Source organism: Dipodomys spectabilis, unplaced genomic scaffold (genome assembly GCF_019054845.1).
Source record: "Dipodomys spectabilis isolate Male_0828 unplaced genomic scaffold, ASM1905484v1 ptg000125l, whole genome shotgun sequence".
Taxonomy (NCBI): domain Eukaryota; kingdom Metazoa; phylum Chordata; class Mammalia; order Rodentia; family Heteromyidae; genus Dipodomys; species Dipodomys spectabilis.
The window spans coordinates 10,075,576-10,099,130 of record NW_024870802.1 but is presented as its reverse complement, the minus strand read 5'-3'; the positions used below and the strand labels follow the sequence as shown (position 1 = coordinate 10,099,130).

General features: G+C 52.4%; 1 protein-coding gene across 1 annotated transcript in view; it reads right to left on the bottom strand.

The window, feature by feature from the left end:
• Sh3pxd2a (SH3 and PX domains 2A) overlaps positions 1-23,555 on the bottom strand; it is a 192,728-nt gene that overhangs the window by 2,133 nt on the left and 167,040 nt on the right. The window contains exons 9-14 of the mRNA XM_042689196.1: positions 18,367-18,480; positions 14,391-14,474; positions 9,772-9,889; positions 5,513-5,847; positions 4,701-4,750; positions 2,208-2,327 (exon numbers count right to left, since the gene is read on the bottom strand). Coding sequence (XP_042545130.1) covers positions 2,208-2,327; positions 4,701-4,750; positions 5,513-5,847; positions 9,772-9,889; positions 14,391-14,474; positions 18,367-18,480 — 821 coding nt within the window. The remainder of the gene's footprint in view (positions 1-2,207; positions 2,328-4,700; positions 4,751-5,512; positions 5,848-9,771; positions 9,890-14,390; positions 14,475-18,366; positions 18,481-23,555) is intronic.

The following is a 23,555-nucleotide window of genomic DNA, read 5'->3' as shown; positions in this document are numbered from 1 at the left end:
CGTAGCTCAAGACCCAATAGGTAAAAGAGATCAGAACTCAAACCCAAGTCTCTAGCATTTCTTGCTTGCTCCCACTCTCCTGGCACCTCTCCTCTGCTTCTCCTAGTCTGTGTCAACATGTGGGGCAAGCCAGTCTTTCCAAGTTATGGCACTGTTCCCACATCCTATGAAACCCAACTCACCAAGGTCTAGATATATGCAGAACCGCCATTCCATGGCCCCTGCCCTCCCCCAGGGTCCCCCACAAAGGCTCCTGAAAATGGGAAAGGCAGATGACAGCCACTGCCTATGGAATCCCAGTGAAAGAAATTTCATTAGCTGAAGAGAGTTCTTTGAGTTGGTTTCCTGTCAGAAGACAGGCCTTCAGTATAGTGTTTCCTATGCTAGTATAAACTAATCCAAGGTGGTAAAGTATGGTGACTGGTTGAGTAGGGGTTGATTTGGACTAAGGAACATCAAGGGAAGATAATTTAGGATTTGGAGACATTCTTTGAGGAAGAGGTCTCAGGAAGAACCTCTCAGGAGCAGAAGCTTTAAAACTTTGGCATTGGGGCTGGGAATGTGGCTTAGTGGTAGAGGGCTTGCTAGCATGCATGAAGCCCTGGGTTTGATTCCTTAGTACTATATAAACAGAAAAAGCCGGAAGTGGCGCTATGGCTCAAGAGCTAGAGCGCCAGCCTTGAGCACAGAGAGGCTTAGGGACAGAGCCCAGGCCCTGAGTTCAAGCTCCAGGATCAGCAAAAATAAAATAAAATAAAATAAAACTTTGGCACTGAGGACAAGGGGAAAGAAGGACAGGAGAATGGCAAAGGAAGCTGCTGTGAGCTGGGTACAGTGGCTCATTCCTGTAATCCTGACTACTCAGGAGGCTGGGATCTGATGCTACCGTTCAGAGCCAGCCCAGACAGAAAGAAAATCTGTGAGATTTTACCTCTCATTAATCAGCAAAAAACCAGAAGGGGAGATGTGGCTCAAGTGGTAGAGAGCCAACCTTGAATGAAAAAGCCAAATGAGAGGCTGAGTTCAAGCCTCAGTACCAGTACACACGCATGCGTGTGTGCATACACACACACACACACACACACACACACACACACACGCTGTTCTTGAGACCAGGCCTCTATAGCTCCCATATTTTCTTCTTCCTGTTCCTAGATTCCACCTTTCCTGTGCCCATCTCAGGTCTTCAACACTATGAACTCCCACCTGCTTCACAGAAACCTAAGTTCTGTGGGGAGAATGATTTGAGTCTCAGTAAGTATTCTGTGGATGTAATGCCACAGTTACAGCGTCACTCAAGATAACCCAGCCACCTATCTTCTCTGTCTCCTGTTTTACCATGCTCAGTACCAAGAGACACAAAATGCAGTCACCTCCTCCCAAAGTGCTTCCGTGGCTTCAGTCACTCAAGGTCAATTGCAGTATATATATAAAATCAACTGGAAGCCTCTAGAAATAAACAGTTCAAGCTTCTAGAAATAAACAGTTCATAACTTTTAAATAATGTTTGTTATGGTATGTTGTTCTAATTGTTCTACTTTACTAGTCGTTGTTGTTAACCTCTCATGGCACCTAGCTTAGAAGTTGGCCATCATAGGCACGCATGTATAGGGAATAACAATACACGTAAGCCTTGGTTCTATCTGGATCCCAGTATCTACTGGGGGTCCAGGAAGAGCTGCATGAATGATATGTCATTTGGGAGGGGTCCCTTGGGGTCTGTTTATCCCCCTTTTTTGTAGAAATACACAGAGCATGGTGGGGAAGGTAATCACAACCGAAGCCAAAGATCCTGTGATGTGCATGTGGCCAGCCCGGGGTCCCTACTATCTCTGACACTTCCAACACTGGCACTTCTGGTTGTTGGGTTGGTGGTGTCCTGGCCCCTGTGGCAATTGTGAGTGAGGACACTTGCCCTCTAGGGACCTCAGTGATCCAGCTTAGGCTGCCCCCTTGTGGACGCTACCAAAATGAACGGGGTGGGATTTTGTTTCACCCACTGTCCTCCAAGTTCAATGCCCACAGTGGCATTGTTTCCAGGCGTTCTATTCCCAGCCCCTACATACACTTCAGGAAATTCCACTACGTGTCCCAAACTGAGTGCAGCATGGAAGTCCTGCCTGACTTGTAGAGCATAAGATAAGAAATACAGGTCCCTGACCGTGATTAGTATAGTAATACCCTTCGTATCTCGGCCTGAGGCTTACCTCTGCCTTCTGTCCACCCCGAAAGCTGATCCCATCAGAAATGCAGGACTGGAATTCGGCAATGGTGTAGTACTCCACCTCAACAGAAGGGGGCTCTGGTGGCTTCGGCAGCTGGAACCCCTGAGGCGGAGAGAGAATACAGTGGGCAAAACCCAGCTTATCAGGATGGAACAAGGCCAAGGAATGGTGGTACCATTCCGGCCCCTGGAGATGTGTGTGGCTGCTGACACCAGCTGGACAGCAGGACACCAGCTGGCTTGACAGGGGTCTATCTCCCACATGTTAGGGGCTGCAGGTGGGCAGCAGAGGCTGGGCAAGGCAGCCCATTGTTCTTGGGGGGTGAGGTGGGACTATGGGGAGACTGTGGGCATAAGGTGAGAAGTGTTGGGTCATTCTGATAGTCTTAATAATCAGGCAGGCCCCGAATAAAACCCAGTGCTCCCCATTTCTTCATGCAAGTAGAACACAATGAAACTTCTAACTGCCTCTTATACTCTGGCACACAACACAGAGAATCTACCCTTGGCCCATGGGCTGAAATGAATAGCATTTGCCGTGTGTCTACTGGGTGCCAGACTCTGTTCTCAAAGGCACCAGCATTCAATAGTAAACCAAATAGACCACCGGCCCTGGTAGAGCTGAGCTCCTTCTAGCTTCCATCTGCCTCTACTCTGGCTACAATGGGTTTGTTCCTTCTTAGTTAGCTTCCTCCTCACATAATGAGGTTATGATAAAGCAACTGAAAAATGAGGAGGAGCTGAGGTGTGGTGTGGCAGAAAGACCCCAAAGACTGCTGGATTTGTGTCTTAGCAAATTGACTTCTCTAAGCCCCTGTTTCCAAATCTATAAAATGGAGCTAAGAACAGGATCGTTAAGAATATACTGAGAGACACCTTGTATTCATATACTGTTTTGTAGAATGGGAACTTCTTTGTACAACTACTTAAAGATAGTAATAATTTTAAAAAATGTTAAAAAAAAGAATATACTGAGATAAGGCATATGGTTTCTGACCCAGGAAAGGACACGGGCAGAGCTCAAGAAACAGAAGCCTAAGTTAGACATTCTGAAATCCCCATTCTTCCCCCAATGGCCCCCCCATCCTGCCTGTCAAATGAGCTGTCTTGGGGCTTTGGTGTAAGTCTGTCAATTTTCCCTGGCCATGCCTTACTCTGCAGATGTGTGTGTGAATGGATTGAAAGGATAAGGCCGGCACTCCGGGCAGGTGGGGTTCGGCGAGGTCTAACCAGAAACAGCAGCCTAGTCTCAGCAAGCCTTTGTATGGTGTGGAATGAATGACCCTGTGCTTGCCCAAATCGAGTCTGTCTAAAAATGATGAGCCAGGGCTTGGAGAAAGAGAGAGAATTTAATTGTTCAGCTGAAGGGGAAGAGGGAGAGAAGGGGAAGAGAGAGAGAGAGAGAGAGAGAGAGAGAGAGAGAGAGAGACTTCACTGGGGCTGATGGCAAAGGCCATGTAGCCAGGGAAGACCCAATACTCAAACCCCTCATAGTTGGAGGCAGATGGAAGGCAGATGCCACTGATCACAGCACTGTGCCGCTGACATAAGGCGGCTTCTGTGTGCCATTGGGTCCAGCACGACAGGCAATGCTGCCAGTGGTCTGGAGTACACACAGGAAGTAGAATCCAGCTGGAATCCAGTGGCATCCTGCATATGTCAGCCCATCTTCTCTTTGCAAGAGCCCCTAGGTGATGGCTCCTACTGTCCCTCTCTTATGAGTAAGGAAAGGAGGTCTCTGGGGAGCAGGTGACTTGCTCAGGGTCTCTCTGCTCCTAAGGAATATGAACCCATATATGACAGGTTGAAGCTCCCATTTTTCCACTGCCTCCCACTTCCCCTTGTAAGAGGTCTTTGTTCAGGACTCTCTGCTTGCCATCAGGGCAGCTGCCCCCCAACCCTAGCTGCTGCAATGGTCTGTCTGCGAGATGCTAGTCCTGACAATGCCCTGCCCACAAAAGCCAGGGACTGCATCATGTCAGCAGTCTCTTAAGTTTTAGTGGGAGCCAGTCCCTGCAGTGTGCTCCATCCCTGGAGGCTGCTTGTCCGTCTCCCCATTGTTCTCCCAAGCTCCGGTGTCTTCCACATCCATCAGCATTCCAAAAGCAAGGCAAAGCTTACAGGCTTCTGGACCAATATGGTCAGCAGCCCCATTTCCTGCCCCTGGCAATGCCCTGGCGGGATGCTCTTGCTGGCCAGTCTAAATGTTTACGTCTGCCAGTGCAGTGGCTGGGTGGATTTATTTAGCTTTGGAGTGCAGTGTGTTTCCGATTATAAACTGTCCAGCCAGGCCCCAGAAAGCCTGGGATCTGCAGGCCTCCCTCCCTGCCCCCAGCCCTGCAAAGCTGGAAATCCCAGCAGGGCTCTGGAAAACCTCTGGGCCAACCAGCTCTGCTGTAAGACAGCCAGCGCATCTGTCCGTACAGCTACAGAGCCACCCAGAGGAGGACCAAAAGGGAGAAAGTTTGACCCTTACCAGGCTGGATTCTCGGCGTGGTGGAGGTCTCGTCCTGAGGTTCGGGGAGCCTGGGTAGGAGAGATGAGACAAGAGGTCTGTCAGTCAGGCAATGGCAACAGTGCCTGCACCTGCTTTTCCCGGGTGTGCCCCCAATTCTATGTTTTTTGTCCCACATGTATCACATAAATGCTCATTAGTTCAGCCAGAACTCTAGCCCTTTCATTTTTTTTTTTTTTACTGGGATTTGAACTCAGGGCCTTCTGTTTGCCTAGGTAGGAACCAAGCCTTTTTTGTTGTTATTGGGGGGAAAGGGCAGGGCTGGCCTTGAACTGCAATCTCTTCACCTCCCAAGTAGCTAGGATCTTGAGTGATCTTGCCCAGTTGTATTTGTTTTTGGGAGTTTCTGCTATCTTTTGCCTGGGCTGACCTGGAACTTTCCACCCTCCTATCTCTGCCTCCTGATTAGCTGGTATTACAGATTTGCATCATCATGCCCGGTTAAGGGCACATAGATTCATCAAAGGAATAGCGACAATGTCTATTTCACGCTCATTACCGAGTCCTTAGAAATGAACATACAGCCAAGCAACAGAGGGTGGCCAATAAAAATTTCACCAATGATTGCCCAAGAGAGCTCAGAGCTAAACTGAAAAGCAATTTTCTTCCAGATTACAAAAATGGCTGGCAGCCAGGTGCCAATGACTCATGCCGATAATCTTAGCTGCTCAGGAGGCTGAGACTGAGTTTCAATGCCAGCTCAGGCAGACAAATCCAGGAAACTCTTATTTCCAGTTAGCCAGTGAAAAGCCAGAAATGGAGGTGTGGCTTACTGATCTGGGCCCTCTGTGGGGCGATTCTTGCCACTGCTGGGGAGCCCTGGGCTAGCTTGGACACAGTCCTCTCGGGGATGCCCAGGGCGCTGCCGTTAGAGGCGTTGCAGAGGATGGGCAGGCTGATTTCCTTCTTGGTGATAGGTGCCTCGGAGCCTTCCCCTTCGGGCGGAGCCTCTTTGTCCCCAGACGTCTTCTTATTCAGTAGATTGCTGATCTCCATGATGTTGCCGATGATCTCCACTGGGCCTGCCAGATTCTTCTTCCGGGTAGGTAGGTCATCTTTGGCCTTCTTTAGGTAGGATGCTGGTGCCCAGCCCTCTTTGCCTAGGTATCTGTGGAAAGAATAGGCCACACCATCATTAGAGGGCTGATGCCTGCACTTCATCCTCCACTCCAAAACCCTGCTACTCATCTGGCCAGACCTAGCCCAGCCTTCTCTACCATGCTCTGCTAGACATGTGGCAAGCCCACTGCTCCAGAGAGAATCAAAGCTGAGGTTTGATGGGAAAGACATTCAGACACCACTGCCTTCCCGCTGGCTACTTTTACCGAGCCTCATCTCTCTTGGTATGGGCTTTCCTTCTCTGCAAAAACATGAGACCTTGAGATTAGATTTCTCAGACTTGGGGTTGCCCAAAAAGTCAACTTTACCATGACCACTTTACAACACATCAAGGTAGTTCTAGAGACAAGAAGTGAAGAGGGGTGAATGTGGTGTTATATAGATACGTGTCCTATAGGATGGGAGAGAGGGAAGGTGCATCCTAGTCTACAGTTCCTTCCTTGGAGCTTATTCAACCTTTTCCTCCCTCCCTCCTTTGTCTGTCTCTGTCTCTGTCTCTCTCATCTTCTCCACAATGCATGGATAACATTAAGAGTTGCTAAGCTGCATACAGAAGGACCAAACCAATAAGCAGATGTCTGTAAGGAAGGCTGACCGACTAGAGAATGGGCTAGTAACACTGTGGGGACAGCAGATAGATCCAGCTCATACAGAAAATCCACACAAACTGGCTTAAAGGTAACATTTTTCAATCAGCAGGGTAAAAATTATTCAGTGGTATAAAGACAGCTGATTAACCAGTAAGGAAAACCAAGCAAGACTTGGCCTTAAACCATCTAGCAAAATAAAAATTAGTTGTGAATATTTATAATAACTTTGGGGGTTGAAAAGGCTTTCTTGAGTGGGACTCCAAAAACAGAAACCATAGATGAAAAGCCTAGAAAAGCACATGACTAGATCAAATTAAAACCACTGGTAATGGTCAACACAAAAAACAAAACACATTAAAAAGACAAAACACTGAAGGCAAATGATAGGGCTGACTTCATCTGTGGTGATTCAATGACTTCTTTTTTTTTTTTTTTTTGGTCAGTTGTGGGGCCTGAACTCTGGGCCTAGGCGCTGTCCCTCAGCTCTTCAGCTAAAGAATAGTGCTCTACCCCTGAGCCACAGTGCCACTTCTGGCCTTTTCTATTTATGTGGTGCTAAGGAATCGAACCCAGGGCTTCACACATGCAAGGCAAAAACTCTATCACTGAGCCACCTTCCTAGCCCTCAATGACTTCTTAAAACAAGATTCTCAGTGGCTCATGCCTGTAATCCTATCTACTCAGGAGGTTGAGATCTGAAGATTGTGGTTCAAAGCCAAGCCCAGGCAGGAAAGTCTGTGGACTCATCTCCATTTAACCACCAGAAAACTGGAAATGGGGGCTGTGGCTCAAAGTGATAGATCATGCCCAGGCCCTGAATTCAAGCCCCACAACTGACAAAATACAAAACAAACAAAACCCACCAAAATTTCCCCTCTTCTTCCCCTTGGAGCTGAGTGTTTCCTTACATCCACTGAGAGCTTGCTTTTTTTTTTTTTGGTTGGTTGTGGGGCTTGAACTCTGGGTGGGGATGCTGTCCTTGAGCTGAGCTCTTCAGCTGAAAGTGAGCACTCTATTGCTTTCTGGCGGGGGCGGCGGTGGTGGTGTTAATTAGAGATAAGAGACTCATGGATTTTCCTGCTGGGGCTGGCTTTGAGCTGCGATCCTCAGAGTAGCTAGGATTATAGGTGTGAGCCACCGGTGCCCAGCAAGAGCTTGCTTTTTGTCCAGCAATTGTAGCCAGTGTCTCAAAGTCTGTTTCCATATCCCTATCTGCTTTCTGGGGGCAACATCTGGCTCTTTGGAATGGCTCTTTCCCCCTGCCTGATGTGACCTTGATCTCGAGAGCACATGGTGGGAGAGAAGGAACAGGAAAGCTAGTCTGTTCGTCTACACATAGTTGAGCTTTGCTGGGCAACTCAGGTAGGAGCTGGCCCCTTGTACTCATGTCACAGGAATGTGCACACCGGTTGTCCAGGCTTTCCTATCTTGGCTTGGAAGGCAGATTCAGAGATAGCCTCTGGAAGTCATGGGTGCACATAGAAACACAAAATTTCAAGAGTGGACAGAAGTAACTAACAAAACAAAATACCCAAGAGCTAAGACTCAGAATAGCAAAACAAGCACCAGAACGAGCTGTGGCAGCACTTAGTCCAGAGCCTGGCCCTTTGTGGTGTCCATGTAAAGTGGAAGAAGTGGGGAGAAGGTCCTCAGGATGATGGTTAGACCTTTTTATAGCCCAAGTGCCTTTCACAGCCTCTGTGTTCCTTCACATGATATGCATTAAACTAGGCTCCAGGCTCCGAGTTACATGGACAGAGCTAGGTTCCAGGTAGAGAAATGTAAGGGCACCAGGAGTGGCTATGTGTGTCTGGGTCTACCGCACACAGCTGCTACCCAGCTCTGAAGCTGAATCAACTCCAGAGGGAAGCGAATTGGAAAAGGTGAGAGAAGACAGAGACAGACAGAGACAGACAGAGAGAGGAGACAGAAAAACAGAGAAAGAGTGTGCACACATAAAGAGCTGGGCGAAGAGAAGAAATACAGAAAATGAGGATCAACATGGAGCCTGTAATGCTGGGAAACAGCATATGTGAAAGCGTCTGGCAGCCTTCTTAAGGCGGAACTGTTTCATCGGGGTTTTTCTGTTCAATCACCTGCTAGTTAAAAAGACTAAACTATGGTGACAATAGCTGACTAGGAAGTAGTCCTGAGTAGCTTTGTTGGTCATTTTACAAAAACTTAAGAAATGAAAACAAAAAGCAAGCTTGCAGATCATTTCTAGGTGGATGACTTAGGCTGCCTGCCTGCCAAGGTGTTTGGATCCTGGCCTTTCTAGCCCAGGCTGATAGCTGGTGGGTCCTGGGGGCCAGTTCTAGTTTGCATTGCTTAGAGAACGTGAAAGTCTTGGGGCAGTGACTTTGAACAACTCACGTCCAGACATACAGGCTCATCTCACCAGGGACATCTCAGGTCTTCCTGACTCACAGGCACTGGGTGAGGACAACGGGGGGACTGAGGTGCTATCAGTGAGGTCCAGTGACCTTCACCCCAACTCTCAGCAGAGACTGACCTTTTACACGATGTTCCACTGCATTTTGGGCAGTGGCTGTCTGAGCGGTGACACTGCCTACAACCCCGGGAACCAAGCAGAGTGGACACCCTGGCCTGCACCTCATCCTGGAGTGTCAGGTTTGGTGGGCTCAGGTGGTTGCCCCCAGAGACCACAAAGAGAGAAGTCTCCATGGCTGAGCTGCTACGAAGGAACCAGCAGCTCTTCTTGGGAGCCGGTCTCCTGCAGGGCAGCGAGGCTGGGTCTTATTTGGCTACAGTGAGTGATGGCCACATGTTGGTTTACTCTACTTCCCTACCCATACCCCGGGTGGGCTCCTCAGCTGGGAACTGTGATTGGGCGCTGGGAGGAAGGGGCCCCACTTCCACTCCAGCCCTGCAGAGTGTAATGGCCCCCAGCTGCCAGGGACAACACGCATGCCAAAGGCCCATGTCTAGGGCCAGAGTGCTGAGTCGTGGGCAGCAGAGGCTTCCTGCTGGACACCAACACCCCAGGCTGCCCTTGCTGTGCAGCAGGCTAGACAGCCAAGGCCAGACGCAGAAAACCAGATTCAGATGTTGTTGCACACTTGGCAGCTGTGTGGGAAGGGCTGCACCAGTGTCTGCGGGCTGAGCTGAGCTGAGCGGGGTCCCTGGGCCTCACAGGCCGGGGCTCAGGTTCTGCTTTTCAGCCACAGAGAGCTGGTGCATGGCTGCCATGGGAAACTTCCTTCTACCCGGGACCATGGCTGCTCCACACACACTATGCTGCCCAGAGCCTGGGAGGGCGAGGTTGGAAGAGAAGCATCCTGCAGCTGCACGTGGGCTCCTACCTGATGTACCACCAGCCCTCCAGGTTCTTCTGGATCACCTCCACGGTGACGCCCTTCTCAAAACCAATCTCATCCTTGCTCTGACTGGTGTAGGGCTGCACGGTGACGTACTTCTCCTCTGTGAGGTGGGTGGGGAAGCAAGAAAGCAAGATTATTTAGGGTTAGGGTGCAGGAGGGTGTCCCCTCCTGCCTGGGCCTGCCCTAGCTCAAGGTGTCCTGGGTCTGCTCTGGCATCATAGGGAAAAGAAGGGAAAGACCAGGACTTGGGTGGCAGTGAAAAGGTCATGGGGTTGGATTACTGCCACTCACTCCGAAGTATATGCCAAAGCCAGCAGGGATCCAGGCTGCTGGTGAAGCTTTGGACAGCACAAAGTCAACTCTTCTAGCCATGCTGCTGGGGTCCCAGGAGCTCCCTGAACTGAAGGCAGGGCCGGGAGGAGCCTGCCTCTCATGGGGCATGAAGTTGAGACCAATGCCAGGTTTCCCCTGAAAGTCTAGTCCTTCTTGAAACATGCCAGGCTTCCATCTGGTCCCCATATGTGCTCTCTGAGCCCTGTCCCTGCCTCAACCTCTTGACTTCCAGATGCTTCCAGCAGCACCTTCTTGGTGAGGCCTTCCCTAAATCCCTGACCATTAACGGAGCATCACATAATTTTCTCTAGTGTCCCAGAGAACACAGCCATGCAAGAGTGGTTGTGTAGTTTGTTAAGGCAAAGGAGCTGTGGCCAAGTGAGTGTGGAGCTGCCAGCAGCCCTGCTGCCTTGGGGCCCTCCGGGGGGCTCGCCAGGCACCTGACTGCAGCTCCGCCCCTGCAGAGCTGCTACCCTCTGTGGGTGACTTCAGGTCTTCTTGGTCACAGTTACCTAAAAGCATCTTGGGAAACTTCTAGAAGAGCTCACAGCAGGCACGAGGAGGCTGGGACAAGCTGAGACAGAGGAGGTACACCCAGTGATCTAGGAACACTCCCAGGAGAGCCACCCTGAACTCTGCTGTCACCTCCAGCCGAAGGGCTCTCCTGAGGCTGTGACGTGTGGGCACGCAGCAGTAAAAGCTGTGTACTCCATTAGTGAGGAAGAAGGCAGGGCCAGGCAGGGCTGAGCGGGGAACTGAGCGAGAGGCTTTCTAGGAGCTCAAAATAGCAAGAAGCTGGCCCTGCTCCTGGACTCCCAGCTGTGAAAGCCACCCCTGGACTGCTCAGCTGGACCCAGGCTGCTTGGGCCTTTGGCAGCTATGTATAGGGGGGCAGGGAGACGGCTGCCACCCCCAAATCCCTGCTGTGGAGGGTCCTCTGTTCATCCTCCCCTGGATTATCAGGGTCCTGTGTGTAGCCCTGTGCTGGGCTGAGATATCAGCTCCCAAGGGGCTGTCCTGCCATGCTGTAGGGACAAAATGGATGGGCCACGGGAGGCTGCACCCATCCTCAGCACGGGAAGCTGGGCTGGAAGCATCTCTCCCACGCTGGCCTTTCTCAGCATCCACCAGAGAGGGTTCTGCTTGTAGGGCCTTCAGATTCCACTCTGGCCCAGCCCAGGACTGCTGCCAAGGCTGCCTGAGAACGCTACCTAGCCAATTCTGACTTGGGCCCTGGAGAAGTTCCACGTTCTCCTGCCTGCTTCTGGTCCGGCTCCATTTTCCAGTGGGCCACGGTAAATCCTGGCCCAGGAGGTGGCCAGAGGGGCTGCGCCAGGCCTGGAGAATCCAAGGCCTGAGGTCCACATTTTGCCTTTGTTCAGTTGGGCTATTTTTAAAACCCTGTGGTTTGAGCAGGAAGCCATCATGATAGTTTTCCTAGGCAAGGTTGCCTTTGCAGAGAAAAAGGACAGCCTTTCTTGAGGGAGGTCAGGAGTCTTGCCCCGCCCCACGGCCTACAACTGGGCCCTGACCATCCAGGGTGGGCGCAGCCTCGCAAAGCCACCACTTGCCATAGCAGCCTCTTAGAGAGTATCTGGCAGACTGAGTCGGCTCTTGCTTTGCCTAACCTCCCAGAAGTGGGAGCAGAACCAAGGATATTGATTCTGACTGTAAAAGCTGAGCTGATCCTACTAAGGGCCCTGTTCTGGGGGCTGAGTGGCTGCATTTCCAACATTCCCCCCGCCCCCCCAGGGCCATGGGGGCTCATTCTGCCCTGGCCACTGTGAGGTTCCACAGGAGAATTCAGGGGAGGCCAGGAAGTCAAACCAACACTTCCTTCTTGCCCCTTTGAGCAGGTGGTTTTCTGCCCTAGATGGCTCAGCCATGTATCCTAGATAGAGGATGCATAGGTCTCAGTCCTCCCAACTCACAGGTGAGCTGCGGAACAAGCAGAGACAAGCCCTCTACTGCCACCAACTTCACTGCCAGGGGAGTGGCCACACAAGGAAACACCCAGAAGGATGGAAATGGCCTTCTATGGTTGGCTAGAGTCTGCAGGAGTCAGAGACACTGCTTAGGAAACAGGTAAGAGGAGGCTTGCTGTGTGCTCAGAATCTAGTCAGACCTTTAGGGATGTGTAGAGTCTGGAGCCATGATCTGCCATGCAGAGATGGTGGCATCCCTGGGCTGGGGAGGGCTGGCCAAGTGGCCAGCAGACTGGGAGAGATGGACAGGCCGTTCTGGTTTTGGAGGCAGGGGCTGGAAACCCTGCAGTTTCCAAACCACAGAAGCCTCCTCTTTCCAAGCACTTTCCCCTCTGTCAGCAGTCTCTGAGGCTCCCCTCCTGGCCCCCGCAACTCCCTGAAACACTCCCCTCCACGAGGAGAGGCCTTTGCTTGGCTGGCTGAGGGCTAGGGAGGGAAGGCCCGGGGAAGCACTGCCTTCTCTGGTCTAGTTACTCTGTGACCCGCTCTACTGCTCCCAGAGCACGCACTGTCTCCCAGCCAGCTCTCTGCAAGTTTTTCTTGGCTCCTGATTTAAGATAGCCCATAGGACTGAGGCTGGGAAATTATGTTGCTTAGGTGTCTTTGACAGAGAGTTGCAGGGGGAGGGAGAGAGAGTATAAGGTATGTGCTTATATTTGCTTAAGTATGAGTGTCTGGACAATTATGTATTGAGTTGTGTCTACATGTATAATTGTGGATCTGAATACACAGCCTATGTGTACGTGGTATGAAGGGTTATTTGTATACACACTGTGAGTGTTGCTGCAGACGAGTATATACAATGAGCCATTGTTACATATATAAGGCATCCGTGACTGTGTATGTAACACTTGGGGGCTGTCTACTTATGATGACGTAACTGGAATTACAGACGTGTGTCCGTCAGTGGCTGTGTGCACAGGACTGCGGAGACACAGCTGGGGGGAGACTGGTACCGCAGTTCCCATTACACCTGTGGTGTGCCAGAGGTGCCCAGGTGTGGACCTCACACAGCGGGGATCCGTGTGCTCGCGTCTTGGGCTCAGCATGTGATGGTATGTGCAGCAGGTCAAACTCCTGTCCTAACAGCCTCCCAGTAGACCTGTCCCCTCTCTCCTGGCTTAGGATTGGCTTCTGCTTTACATTCAGTCTCAGTTGTTTCTACAGCCCAGACCTCTGCCCTGCTTCAGTCTCCAGGGTTCAAGCCCACATTGTGCCCTCAAGACAAGTTGGGCTGCTCATGCTCAGAGCTCTGAGCCGAGCCGGAGGCTGACTCCGCGCCAGCTCTGGGCTGTGGCCACCCAAGATTCAGACCTTCTGTTGCCTTGAGCTTGGAACAGACACTAAAACATGCTCTCAGTGTCACTGGGAAACACAACGGAGGATGGGGGTGTGATTCAGGGCACCCCTGAATCCCAGCAAGCCCAGCGCTCACTGTGCCCCTCCCCCGCTCAGGGGTGAGGAGTGGCAAGGAGCTGCTTCCAGCTGTGTTGTCACTGTGAGAGGCTCACATTATGGGGTAAGAGAAACTGGCCACCCACTGGCTGGGTAGAGGAATCTGCAGACGTTCATGGTTGCATCCAGAGGCCCACTCTGCTCTCCCTCATTTCCCAAATTCCTGGACTTTGGGAAAGATCTAGGCCAAAATGCTGTGAATCAGAAAAGGTCTCAGCTCCCTCATCAGCCCACAGCCAGGCCAGGTACCTCCCAGGAATCCTCTTGATCGGGTCCCTCCTGAAATCCCAGAGGCCTTATCTTCTTCAGCGCTGGCTGGGGCTGTACCCTGGTGCCAGGCTGGCTCTGGCTTCCACGCTTTTCCTGGTTGAAGGAGGGACGCAGGCTAGTCCTCTTTCTACTGAATCCCCAAGAAGCTGGCAGGATGGCTTTGGCTCAGTGAGTCTTTCTCAGTGGAAGGAGGCAATAAAGGGCAGGGGAGTGGAGGGTCTTGCAGGGACTGACTGACCCTTGGGCCTTAACTTTGCAGTGCCTAGGACAGGTATAGCCTTTCTTAGAGACCCAGAGACTCCCTCCTCCCCCTGATCCTTCTCTTTAGAACTCACCTTTATGGGGGACCCATATCATGTCATAAGTCTCATGACCCCCATTCCCAGGAAAATAGCGAGCTAGAGAGACAGCCACCCCTGGTAGCTCCCCCAGACTCAGGAGCCAGGCCCCTTCCCCACTCCCAGCTGCAATGCCCACAGCAGACAGACAGCAGAGCGCAGAGGAGGTGCTAGTGAGAAACAGGTGGCAGCTGTGGGGGAGGAGCGGTGGGCGCATCACCTCGGCTGTGCTGTCTGTTGACCATCCCGCCCAGGGTCCACCGGCGATCCAGGCGCCGCAGATGGGCCTTGCGTCTCTTGGACACTGGTGTGAGAGATGGTGATGGAGCACATGCCGGACACGAACCGGTGGAGAAAATGGAGATGAGGATGAGATGGGGTGGGGGAGGGGAGGAGGAAGGAACAAGAGGGAAGGAGGGATGGAGGAAGGGAGATGTGTCCATGCTGCCAAGGTGAGCATCAGCGGGGCTGAGCTGAGGGACAACACACCCGGGCTGGAAGGGGGTGGGTCTGGATGGGGGTGACATTATAGGCAAAAAGTCAACCAAAGCTAAACCCTTCCATAAACTCCTATGCCTCTGATCTCAGTGTCTTTAAAAAAAGCAAGAGTAGAGCTGGGCCCTGGTGGTTCACGCCTGTTAATCCTAGCTACTCAGGAGGCTGAGATCTGAGGATTCCTGCCAGCCTGGGCAGGAAAGACTATGAGAATTCTTATCTCCAATCAACCACCAGAAAACTGGAAGCAGCACTGTAGCTCAAAGTGGTAGAGTTCTAGCCTTGAGTGAAGAGGCTCAGGGGCAGCACCCAGGTCCTGAGTTCAAGCCCCATGACTACCAATAAATAAATGAACGAATAAATAAATAGGAAGAGTCCCTCACATCAGCCCTGTGTGTGGCAACCCCTCAGAGGCTCCTTCAAGGCCTAGACAGTGACGGTTCCCAGGAGGATGTGGGTCCCACAGCGCCTGGGCTGACATCTACTCATTCACTAATGGTGACTGTGAACTTGCCACCATGGGCAGGGCAAAGAGGGAACAGCATGTCCAGGGGAGACTGGGGCTCCCCCTCTTTGCAGGCTCACAGGTCCCCCCTCACATTGGGTGAGTTCATGTCTTTCCCTTCTTTTTTTTTTTTTTTTGGACGGTCCTTGGGCTTGAACTCTGGGCCTGGGCGTTATCCCTCAGCTCTTCAGCTCAAGGCGAGCGCTCTACTGCTTGAGCCACACACCACTTCTGGTTTTCTAGTGGTTTATTGGAGATAAGAGTCTCACGGACTTTCCTGCCTGGGCTGGCTTTGAACCGCTTTGAACCACGATCCTCAGATTTCAGCCTCCTGAGTAGCTACGATTATAGGCGTGAGCCACCAGCACCCAGCTCGTCTTTCCCTTCTTAGTGGTCCCTGCTGGATTGAGTCTGGGGATGGCGCTGTGGCTGCTTTGTACCTCTGTGTCCTCAGGGCCTGGCACAGTGCCGGGCACTGGCCTAGGAAAGACTTGCCAAATGAAACACACAAGGAGCCATGTCACAAGCCCAGCACTGCAGCTTCATGTCATCTGTTTGGGTCTCTGATGACAGAGATTTGAGGCTTCCAAGATTCTCACTGCTCAAGAGCAGTTTGCCTGGACTGCACTGTGTGGATCCACACTGGTCTTCTGAGGCTGAGCCCCAAGCCCTTATGCACTCCTGCACTCAGGCCCAGCTCAAGCTAGCCTGCCTCCTGGGAGTCCCAGGGCATGGACTAGACCTGGGCTCCAGGATGCCAGCTGGCTCCCCCTCCTGGCACCACAGAAGGATGCTGCTAGGCTGCCTGGTCCTGGACAGGGAGACGGACTGATGGTTAGAATGAAAGTGAAACTGTCCACCTCCAACTGAATCAAACTCCAATGAGATTGTCTCTATGACCTGTGTGACTAGCCCCTTACTTTACAGCCTGCACTACAGGTTAGGAGGTGTGAGCTTTAACTAAGACCAACCACTGGCAAACAGGTCACCCTGGGAGGCTTGCCATCCCTATGCCTATTTCCTTATCTGTCATAGGGTGGTATTTCAGGCCATGGCAGGGGCCACAAAGATCTGGGCACATTATTCAGGTCCTGTGGGGACAGAAAGGCATTGGGCAAGCGATGGAGACCATCTTCACAATAACTGATGTTTACAGATGTTTACTCCCTCAGTTCCAGGCTTGTTTTAATACATGTATGAGGATCATCTCCCCTGAACTTCACAAAAGCTTTTGTGGTCAGCACTAGCCCCCCTATACCAGTGGGAAGGGGCCCAAGGTGCTAAAAAGCTGAGGCACAAACACCCACAAGGCAGCAGGTGCAGACAGTTGGACAAAAAGCATCATGGTTGGGGCAACCTGCCCTGAACCCTACTGTGGATCTGGGCAGGAGGAGATGCTCAGGTATGGAATCTACAGCTGTCTACATGTGGCCAGTGATGCTGGCACACAGTCCTACCAAAACTCTAGGGAGGGGGGAGGGACACGCTGGGTGTACTTGCACACACACCTCCGGAGATTGCACTTGCTTGGCCACTCTGACTCTTCCTCCATCGGTCCACTAGCACTTGTTCCATGCAAAGTACCCATGTCCTGTCCTAACCAGGCTGGCACTGTGCTCCCATACTCTGTGTGTGTGTGTGTGTATATGTGTGTGTGTGTGTCTTTCCTGCCCTGGCCTTCTTCACATTCAGTGTCTGAAGCCTACACCCCTACCCAACACTTCTGCTTTGCTCTTCTGATGCAGCACATACTCCTTGTCAGAAAAGCCCAGAGCAGTCTTCCCTGCTCAAAGCAGGCATTTCAGAGTGGCCTGGTGATAAGGCCACAGCTAGAATCCTGAGCCCCTGCAGCTAGAAATACAGGGATGGCAACACTCAGATGCCCAGGGTGATGACTAGGGCATCTGAGGCCTTTGCCTGTACTGACAACAGCTGTCAGGAGCTACCTCAGAGAACGGGGCAGTAGGTAAGGTAGGAGGTGAGGGCTGACAACCACACTGGACCCGTTCTGCCCAGGGGCCATGGCCTTCATACCACAGCACCAGAGGGACACTTTGAACCCTGCTTTCCATGGCTTAGTGAGCAGCCTGGACACTCTAACCCTTCCCAATGGGTCCCCGGCCCCCAGAGACCTATCACAAGGTGAGTGTGCACAGCAGAGGTCTGGCTCTGATCACGAAGCTGAAATACAGCATGGGCCCAGGAAGAAGGGTGGGGCTTCCTTCAGCTGCTACTTGCCAGCCAAGGAACCGACATTTAGAAGGATGAATAAGGAGCTGGCACTTGGTAAGCTGCTTATTTTGGTCTGGATAGCAGGGAGGTAGGGGTGAGAGGAGCAGGCCTGGAGGTGGCCTGAGTCCCGGGTGGCAGGCCTACATCTCTCTGGCTCCAAGACAGGTCCATCTGGATCATCTCCACTGTTAGACCGTTAGGGAAAGGATTCTTGCTGCCAGGCCGAGGGAGGTTTGGAAGGCATTAGGAGCAGGCAGCCAGGAACTAAGAGGGAGTGTAGTATTGGTAGGGGCGTGGCTCAGACTTAACTTGGACTAGTGCTAGCCTACAGGGCTGGGGCAGGTCCTGGAAATGTAGAGAGAGAGAAGTACCTAGTAGAACCTTGTGGAGCCAGAGGTAATCAGAGAGGCTGCTTATGCAGGGGCCTGTGCCCCAATCAGTCCCTGAGATGCCAAAGAGGTGCTCACAGACCTGTCTGAGTTGGCACCAGTACAGTGAGCTTCCGGGTAGGACACATGCAGAGTGGGAGTTGTGTCCCCACACCCCCTTGGGTTATCTTGCTGCAGGAGGGGCTGGGAGCAGTGGGAGGTCTCTGTAGGGTCCTCAGAAGGAGCTTCTGGGGGGGAGGCAGCTTTCTGAGGAGTTTGAGTTCTGAGATTGCTCTCCTCAGTCTGTCCCCCAAAGCTGTCAAAGCCTAGGACCATACTCCAAGGAACTTGCCCACGCCAGGGGAAGCCACAGACCTGCCCGAGCTGGCACGTGTTCTTAGCCCCACGCTGGGGTGTGGGTAGGTGATCTTATGGGCTGGCCTCTGTGAGCCAGTATGGCCCAGTGCACTTTGGTGGTTCAGACTGTTTTGGGAGGAAGACTGGGAGAGCTCCCAGGAAGGGGTTGACCCCCAGCCACAGCGGGCACCATAGCCCAGCCTCACTACCATCTTCCCTGAGAACCTGCACAACCTTACCTTCCCCAGTCTTAGAGGTATTGATGTCCGAGTCATCCCTTGTGCCATTCTGGGCCTCCAGGTAGGTGGCAGGGACCCAGCCCTGTTCCTCAGAGGTGCTCACGAACCACCAGCCTGCAGAAGGGACAGAGAGAAGGGGCCATGAGAGCCTGCAGGATGGCGGAGGCAGGCTGGGTCAGGATGAAGAGGGAAGGAGCAGCCAGCGGGGTCAGGATGAAGAGGGAAGGAGCAGCCAGCGGGCAGGGCACCGAGTCAGACAGCCTCAGCACCTGGCAAACACCTGGCCTAGAAGAATCTGCATCTTGTTGAAGGCACAAAAGACCAACACACTCCTAGAGAACAGAGCCAATAAACCTCTATCCACTCTTACAACACATTAGATGAAGAAATAAAAAAGGAAATGGACAGCAGGGTCTATCTCATGAGTGCAAAGCATCTTTGTAGGAAAGGTCTAGTGTGTTTGAGCTCTGTCTGTCCATGCATGGCCCCTGAAGCTCTCTGCTCTGAGGAACATGAGCTGAGCACCTCACAGAGCCTCTAGAGGTCAGCGCTTTCCTTTCCTGGGCACGGGTCAGCAGTGTGTTCCCTTCAGCTACCCTCTGCTGCCTTTGAACTATGTTGTCACTGCATCCTCAAGTGACCCCGAGGACCACAGCCACATGATAAAGGCTCATTCATGTCACTTGTTCATTTCTTTTGTTTGTCCATTCAAGAACTAGTTATGGGAGGGAGGGAGGGAATGGGAGAGGATCAGGGAACAGATGACACTGTACGAAAGGAAATGTACCTGTATGACCTGACAATTGTAAATGTAACCCTGCTGTGTATCACCTCTAAAACAGCAATAAAGTAGATTAAAAAAATAAAAAGTTTAGGCAAAAAAACCCCAAAACAAAACAAAATAGTTACTAGTAAAGTATGTGACCTGCCCCTCCTTCTACCATCCTTTCTCAGAGGCCTTTCCCCAGGATTGTCTTCTCCTGCCCCCCTCCCTGTCTGATCTTTCCCCAACCCCCATATAATCTGGTGCTTCTTCACTTCCTGTTGGAGGCTTGGAGCTTCTCTCCAGGCCAGGACTGAGAGTCCCACACTTTCCACAGTGAGTGGCTGCCTGAGGCATGGTGGGGAATCCCTGATTGAGCCTGGTATTTGAGTAAGCTCAGATGCCATGATCTAGGAGCCCTGCTGGCTACCTGGAATGGGCCTCCAGCTCTGTCTGGGGAGAAAAAGATCACAGACCCCAGGTCTAGCCCTTCCTCAGGCTTCACAACTGGAGTGACCAAGGCCTTCCTCTGGTATATGCCATACAAGCATAACGAAGGCAGCTTGCATCATGGAGTCACAGAGCATCAGGCAGGAAGAACAAGGGAAACCTCCTCCCCCCTCCCCCCTCCCCCCTCCCACCCCCGCGCCTCAAATTGCTGAAAGCAGCAATGCTACAGGTATAATTTCCTTCGCTTCTTGCTATGGCTCTAAACCTATGTCTCCTAAGAATTCGGGGAAGCATTTTCTGGTAGCTCTCTACCACTCCAGAAGCCAGGGGTGAAGGGGCAGGCCCAGTCCCTTCTCCCACCTCTGGTGTTAGGCCGTGGCAGAGCCTACCACACTCCTCTACCCTTCACTCTCAGGGGCTGGGACATGCCCAGAGCTGTCTCCTCCCTTCAGCCCAGCCACTTTAGGATCCTTTTCTCCTGCTGCGGCTCCAGCACAGGGCTGGGCCGAGACTCGCCATCCTCATGGGCTGATGGTCCTTGCCAGCCTTCCTCAGAATACTCACCGGGGCTGCTTCTATTCCTGCCCCAACTCTTACAGAGCTGGGCCATGAGGCTTCCAGCCTTAGCTCCCTTCTTGTGCCAGAGGAGAGGATGCCCTGCCACCTCCGCTGAGCCAAGATGGACAGGCTCAAACACTACCCTGGAGAGTGGCAGCAATCGTGGCAGAGGCGCTCACCTGTCTGTGCAGACCTCCTGAGATGCCTGGCACACAGCTGGGGCCTCTGGAATGACTCCCCGGGCCTGCACCCACCCACAGTCACTGACAGGCTACTCCCAGATGCCAGCAGTTCAGATGTCAACTGCTGCCATGGAGGCTGGTGACCAAAGCCACTGCGGATGCATGAGGTGCAGACAAAACTGGAACTCCTGGGTGAGGCCCACTGACCAAAGGGTGCTGGCATCTGTCAGTAAGGCCCTGAGGGTTTCCTGCTCTCTTCTAATGCCTGTAGAGCTGTGTGGCCTTTCTTGCAGTGTGTGTGTGTGTGTGTGTGTGTGTGTGTGTGTGTGTATGTGTGTGTGTGTGTGTGTGTGTGTGTAGAAGCGAGTGCTGTATGGATACAGGCATATGTTTGAGTCTGTGAGAGGTGTGCTATGTACATGTGCATCTTGTTTGTGGGTGGGAGTAAAACCAGGGCTGGCACACAGATATCACACACAATACAGCCAAACACAGAGAAGGAGTCTGCCAGTCAGGCACCTGGCCTGATGCACCTGTGTCCCTGAAACCTGATGCTCTGCATAGGCCCCTGCCACTGAGCACGTGTCTTATGTGTGCACGCCATGAGTAGAGAGGTGTGCATCTGTACACCTGAGCAGCAACATGTACTAGGGATCTGGAGTTAGAATGGCTCCTATACTATCCTTGTTTGCTAACTCCTAGCTGTGTGTCCTTGGACAAGTTACTAAACCTTTCTGAGCCCCAATCTCCTCTCTGATATGAAAGTAGTAAATGTAGCCTATCGCCCAAAGCTGCAGAGGGGAGTGAGACACACTACACGCAAGCCCTGAGGCTGAGCTATTATCTGTGTGGTGGGGGCTGTTAGTACCCATTGGTTGGTGGGGGCGTCAGTCTGCCATGCACACAGCTGGTCTGGAGGGTGTGTCGGGAGGCAGTGCATCCTGGTGAGCTAATTTGCAGATAGGTGTAATTATCTGACTGGGGGGGGCGGTACAGTTTAGAGGTTTGGCACAATGGAAGGTCTAGTTGGTGGGCTTGCTTGCTTTTTCCTCAATGAGTGCAATCCATGGCAGCAGAGAAGGATGGGAAATGGGGCAAGAAGGGGGGTTATCTGGAGGGAGGCATTTCCCCTCATTGCTCAAATTCTCAGAGCCACTTTTAGCCTGGCTTCATTCCTTTGGCTCACACAGCTCTCCAGGACCAATCTCCTATGACCTCCTTTCTCTTCTCCACTTTTAATTCATTCTATTTTATTTATTTATTCATTTATTTTGTTGGTTGTGGGGCTGAACTCTGGGCCTGGGCACTGTCCCTCAGCTCTTCAGCTCAAGGCTAGCGCTCTACCACTTGAGCCACAGCGCCACTTCCGGCTTTTTCTGCTTATGTGGAACTGAGAAATTGAACCCAGGGCCTCATGCATGTGAGGCAAGTGCTCTACCACTGAGCCACCTCCCCAGCCCCTCTTTTTTTATTTTTGTCAGTTGTGGGACCTGAACTCTGGGCCTGGGCACTGTCCCTCAGCTCTCCAGCTCAAGGCTAGTGTTCTACCACTTGAGCCACAGCGCTACATCCAGCCTTTTCTGCTTATGTGGTGCTGAGGAATCGAACCCAGGGCCCTATGCATGCAAGGCAAGCGCTCTACCACTGAGCCACCTTCCCAGCCCCACATTTAATTCATTCTTTGAAGTCCATACTTCAGCCTGTTTCCTCTAAGAGGTCTTCCTTGACTGATCTGCAAACCCCCATTAGCTTCCAGTACAACTCTCGACTTCACAGTCATTTTAACTCTAAGTACCAAATCTACGTTGTCTCTAGGGCAGGACACCGAGGCACAGAGGGGATGAGCCAGAGACATGAGTCTGAATCCCACCCTCACTTCTTCGGCCTCAGGAAAGTGTCTTCATCTTTCTGAGCCTCCATTTCCTCATCTATGGAACGGTAAAAACACCATCTGCCTTGCGGGCTGGTGCAGGGATTAGAGGAGATGAAGGCCGAGCAGGGGGATGGCACACAGCAGGCGCCCACTAAATGGCAACAACCTGCTTTCCTGAATGACAGAATACTCCCACCCTGGACCAGATCGGCCCCCTCATGCGTTTTTTCATGTCTACTGCAGGACCTGGCCTCCGTGGAAGGCTTTTGGAATACCCTGGCCTCTTCCCTGAGCAGACAGTGGGTTTCCAGGTAGAAGGGAAGCAGCAAGGAAGAATGGCTTGGAGGACTTAGGCAGGAGCGTGGAGACAGTGGGAGATAGTGGGGGCAGCCAAGGGTTCTGGGCTGGCTGGGAGATTCCATGGCATAGCCCTTCAGCCCTGTGACATCTGCCAGCCCTTGCTTAAGCACATGTTCCCATTCTAGTGCCTAGGCAGTGAGGCAGGGGTACGGCTCCCAGGCTCAGCTCTGAAATGGGAGCCTTCAGGGAGACCTTCAAGAATACTTCATGTACACCTGACATCAGAAGCCTGATCTCCAACTGAGCCCCCGGCTGGAGAATTATCTACAACAACAACAACAAACCCAGCCAGCGCTGCACACTGCCTGTCAGCAGGCCCTGGTCTCTGCAGTGCCACAGGACCTAACCTTCCTAAGACAAAAAGCCCGGAAGGAGCAGCCATGTCCCCTGTGTCATGTGAAAGTAGCCCTGCTTGGCAGGCCTCAGGAGCAGCATGCTGCCTTCGGTCCAGAGGCTGAGAGGGGAAGCAACGTCAGGTCTTCCCAGCACCTCAGGAAATGAGACCACCAGGTCTTGGCCCCAGGAGTGAGATGACCTCCCTCAACCCACTTGTAATCTTCAGTGAGCCACTTAGTGGTTTTGTTTTTCACCTGTGGAGCCTATTTAAAAACCTTTGGGAATGGACTCTAACTGGGCCGGCCTGGCAGGGGGAGACGCGGGGGGCGGGACTGAGACACGAATGGAGGAAAGGAGGGACAAGAGCAGGCCAGAGAGATGAAGACAGGGGAAGAAGGCATGGGGGGGGGGGGGGGAGTAGATGGAAAGAAGAAAGCAGCCGGAGCTGGAGGCCTTAGCTTCTGGAAGCAGTGGAGGCTGGCTGGGGGCGGCTGGGGGCGGCAGGAAGTGAGAGGAAGTGATGGGCACTCCCAGGCCACTGCTATCCCCGGGGTGACCAGGCCACAATAGCCTCCTTAAGGAGGGAGGATAATGAGCTCATTAGGGCCAGAACAGGCCAGCTGCACACAATTAGGATTTTAACAAAGTCTTCCAAGGTCACAGCTCA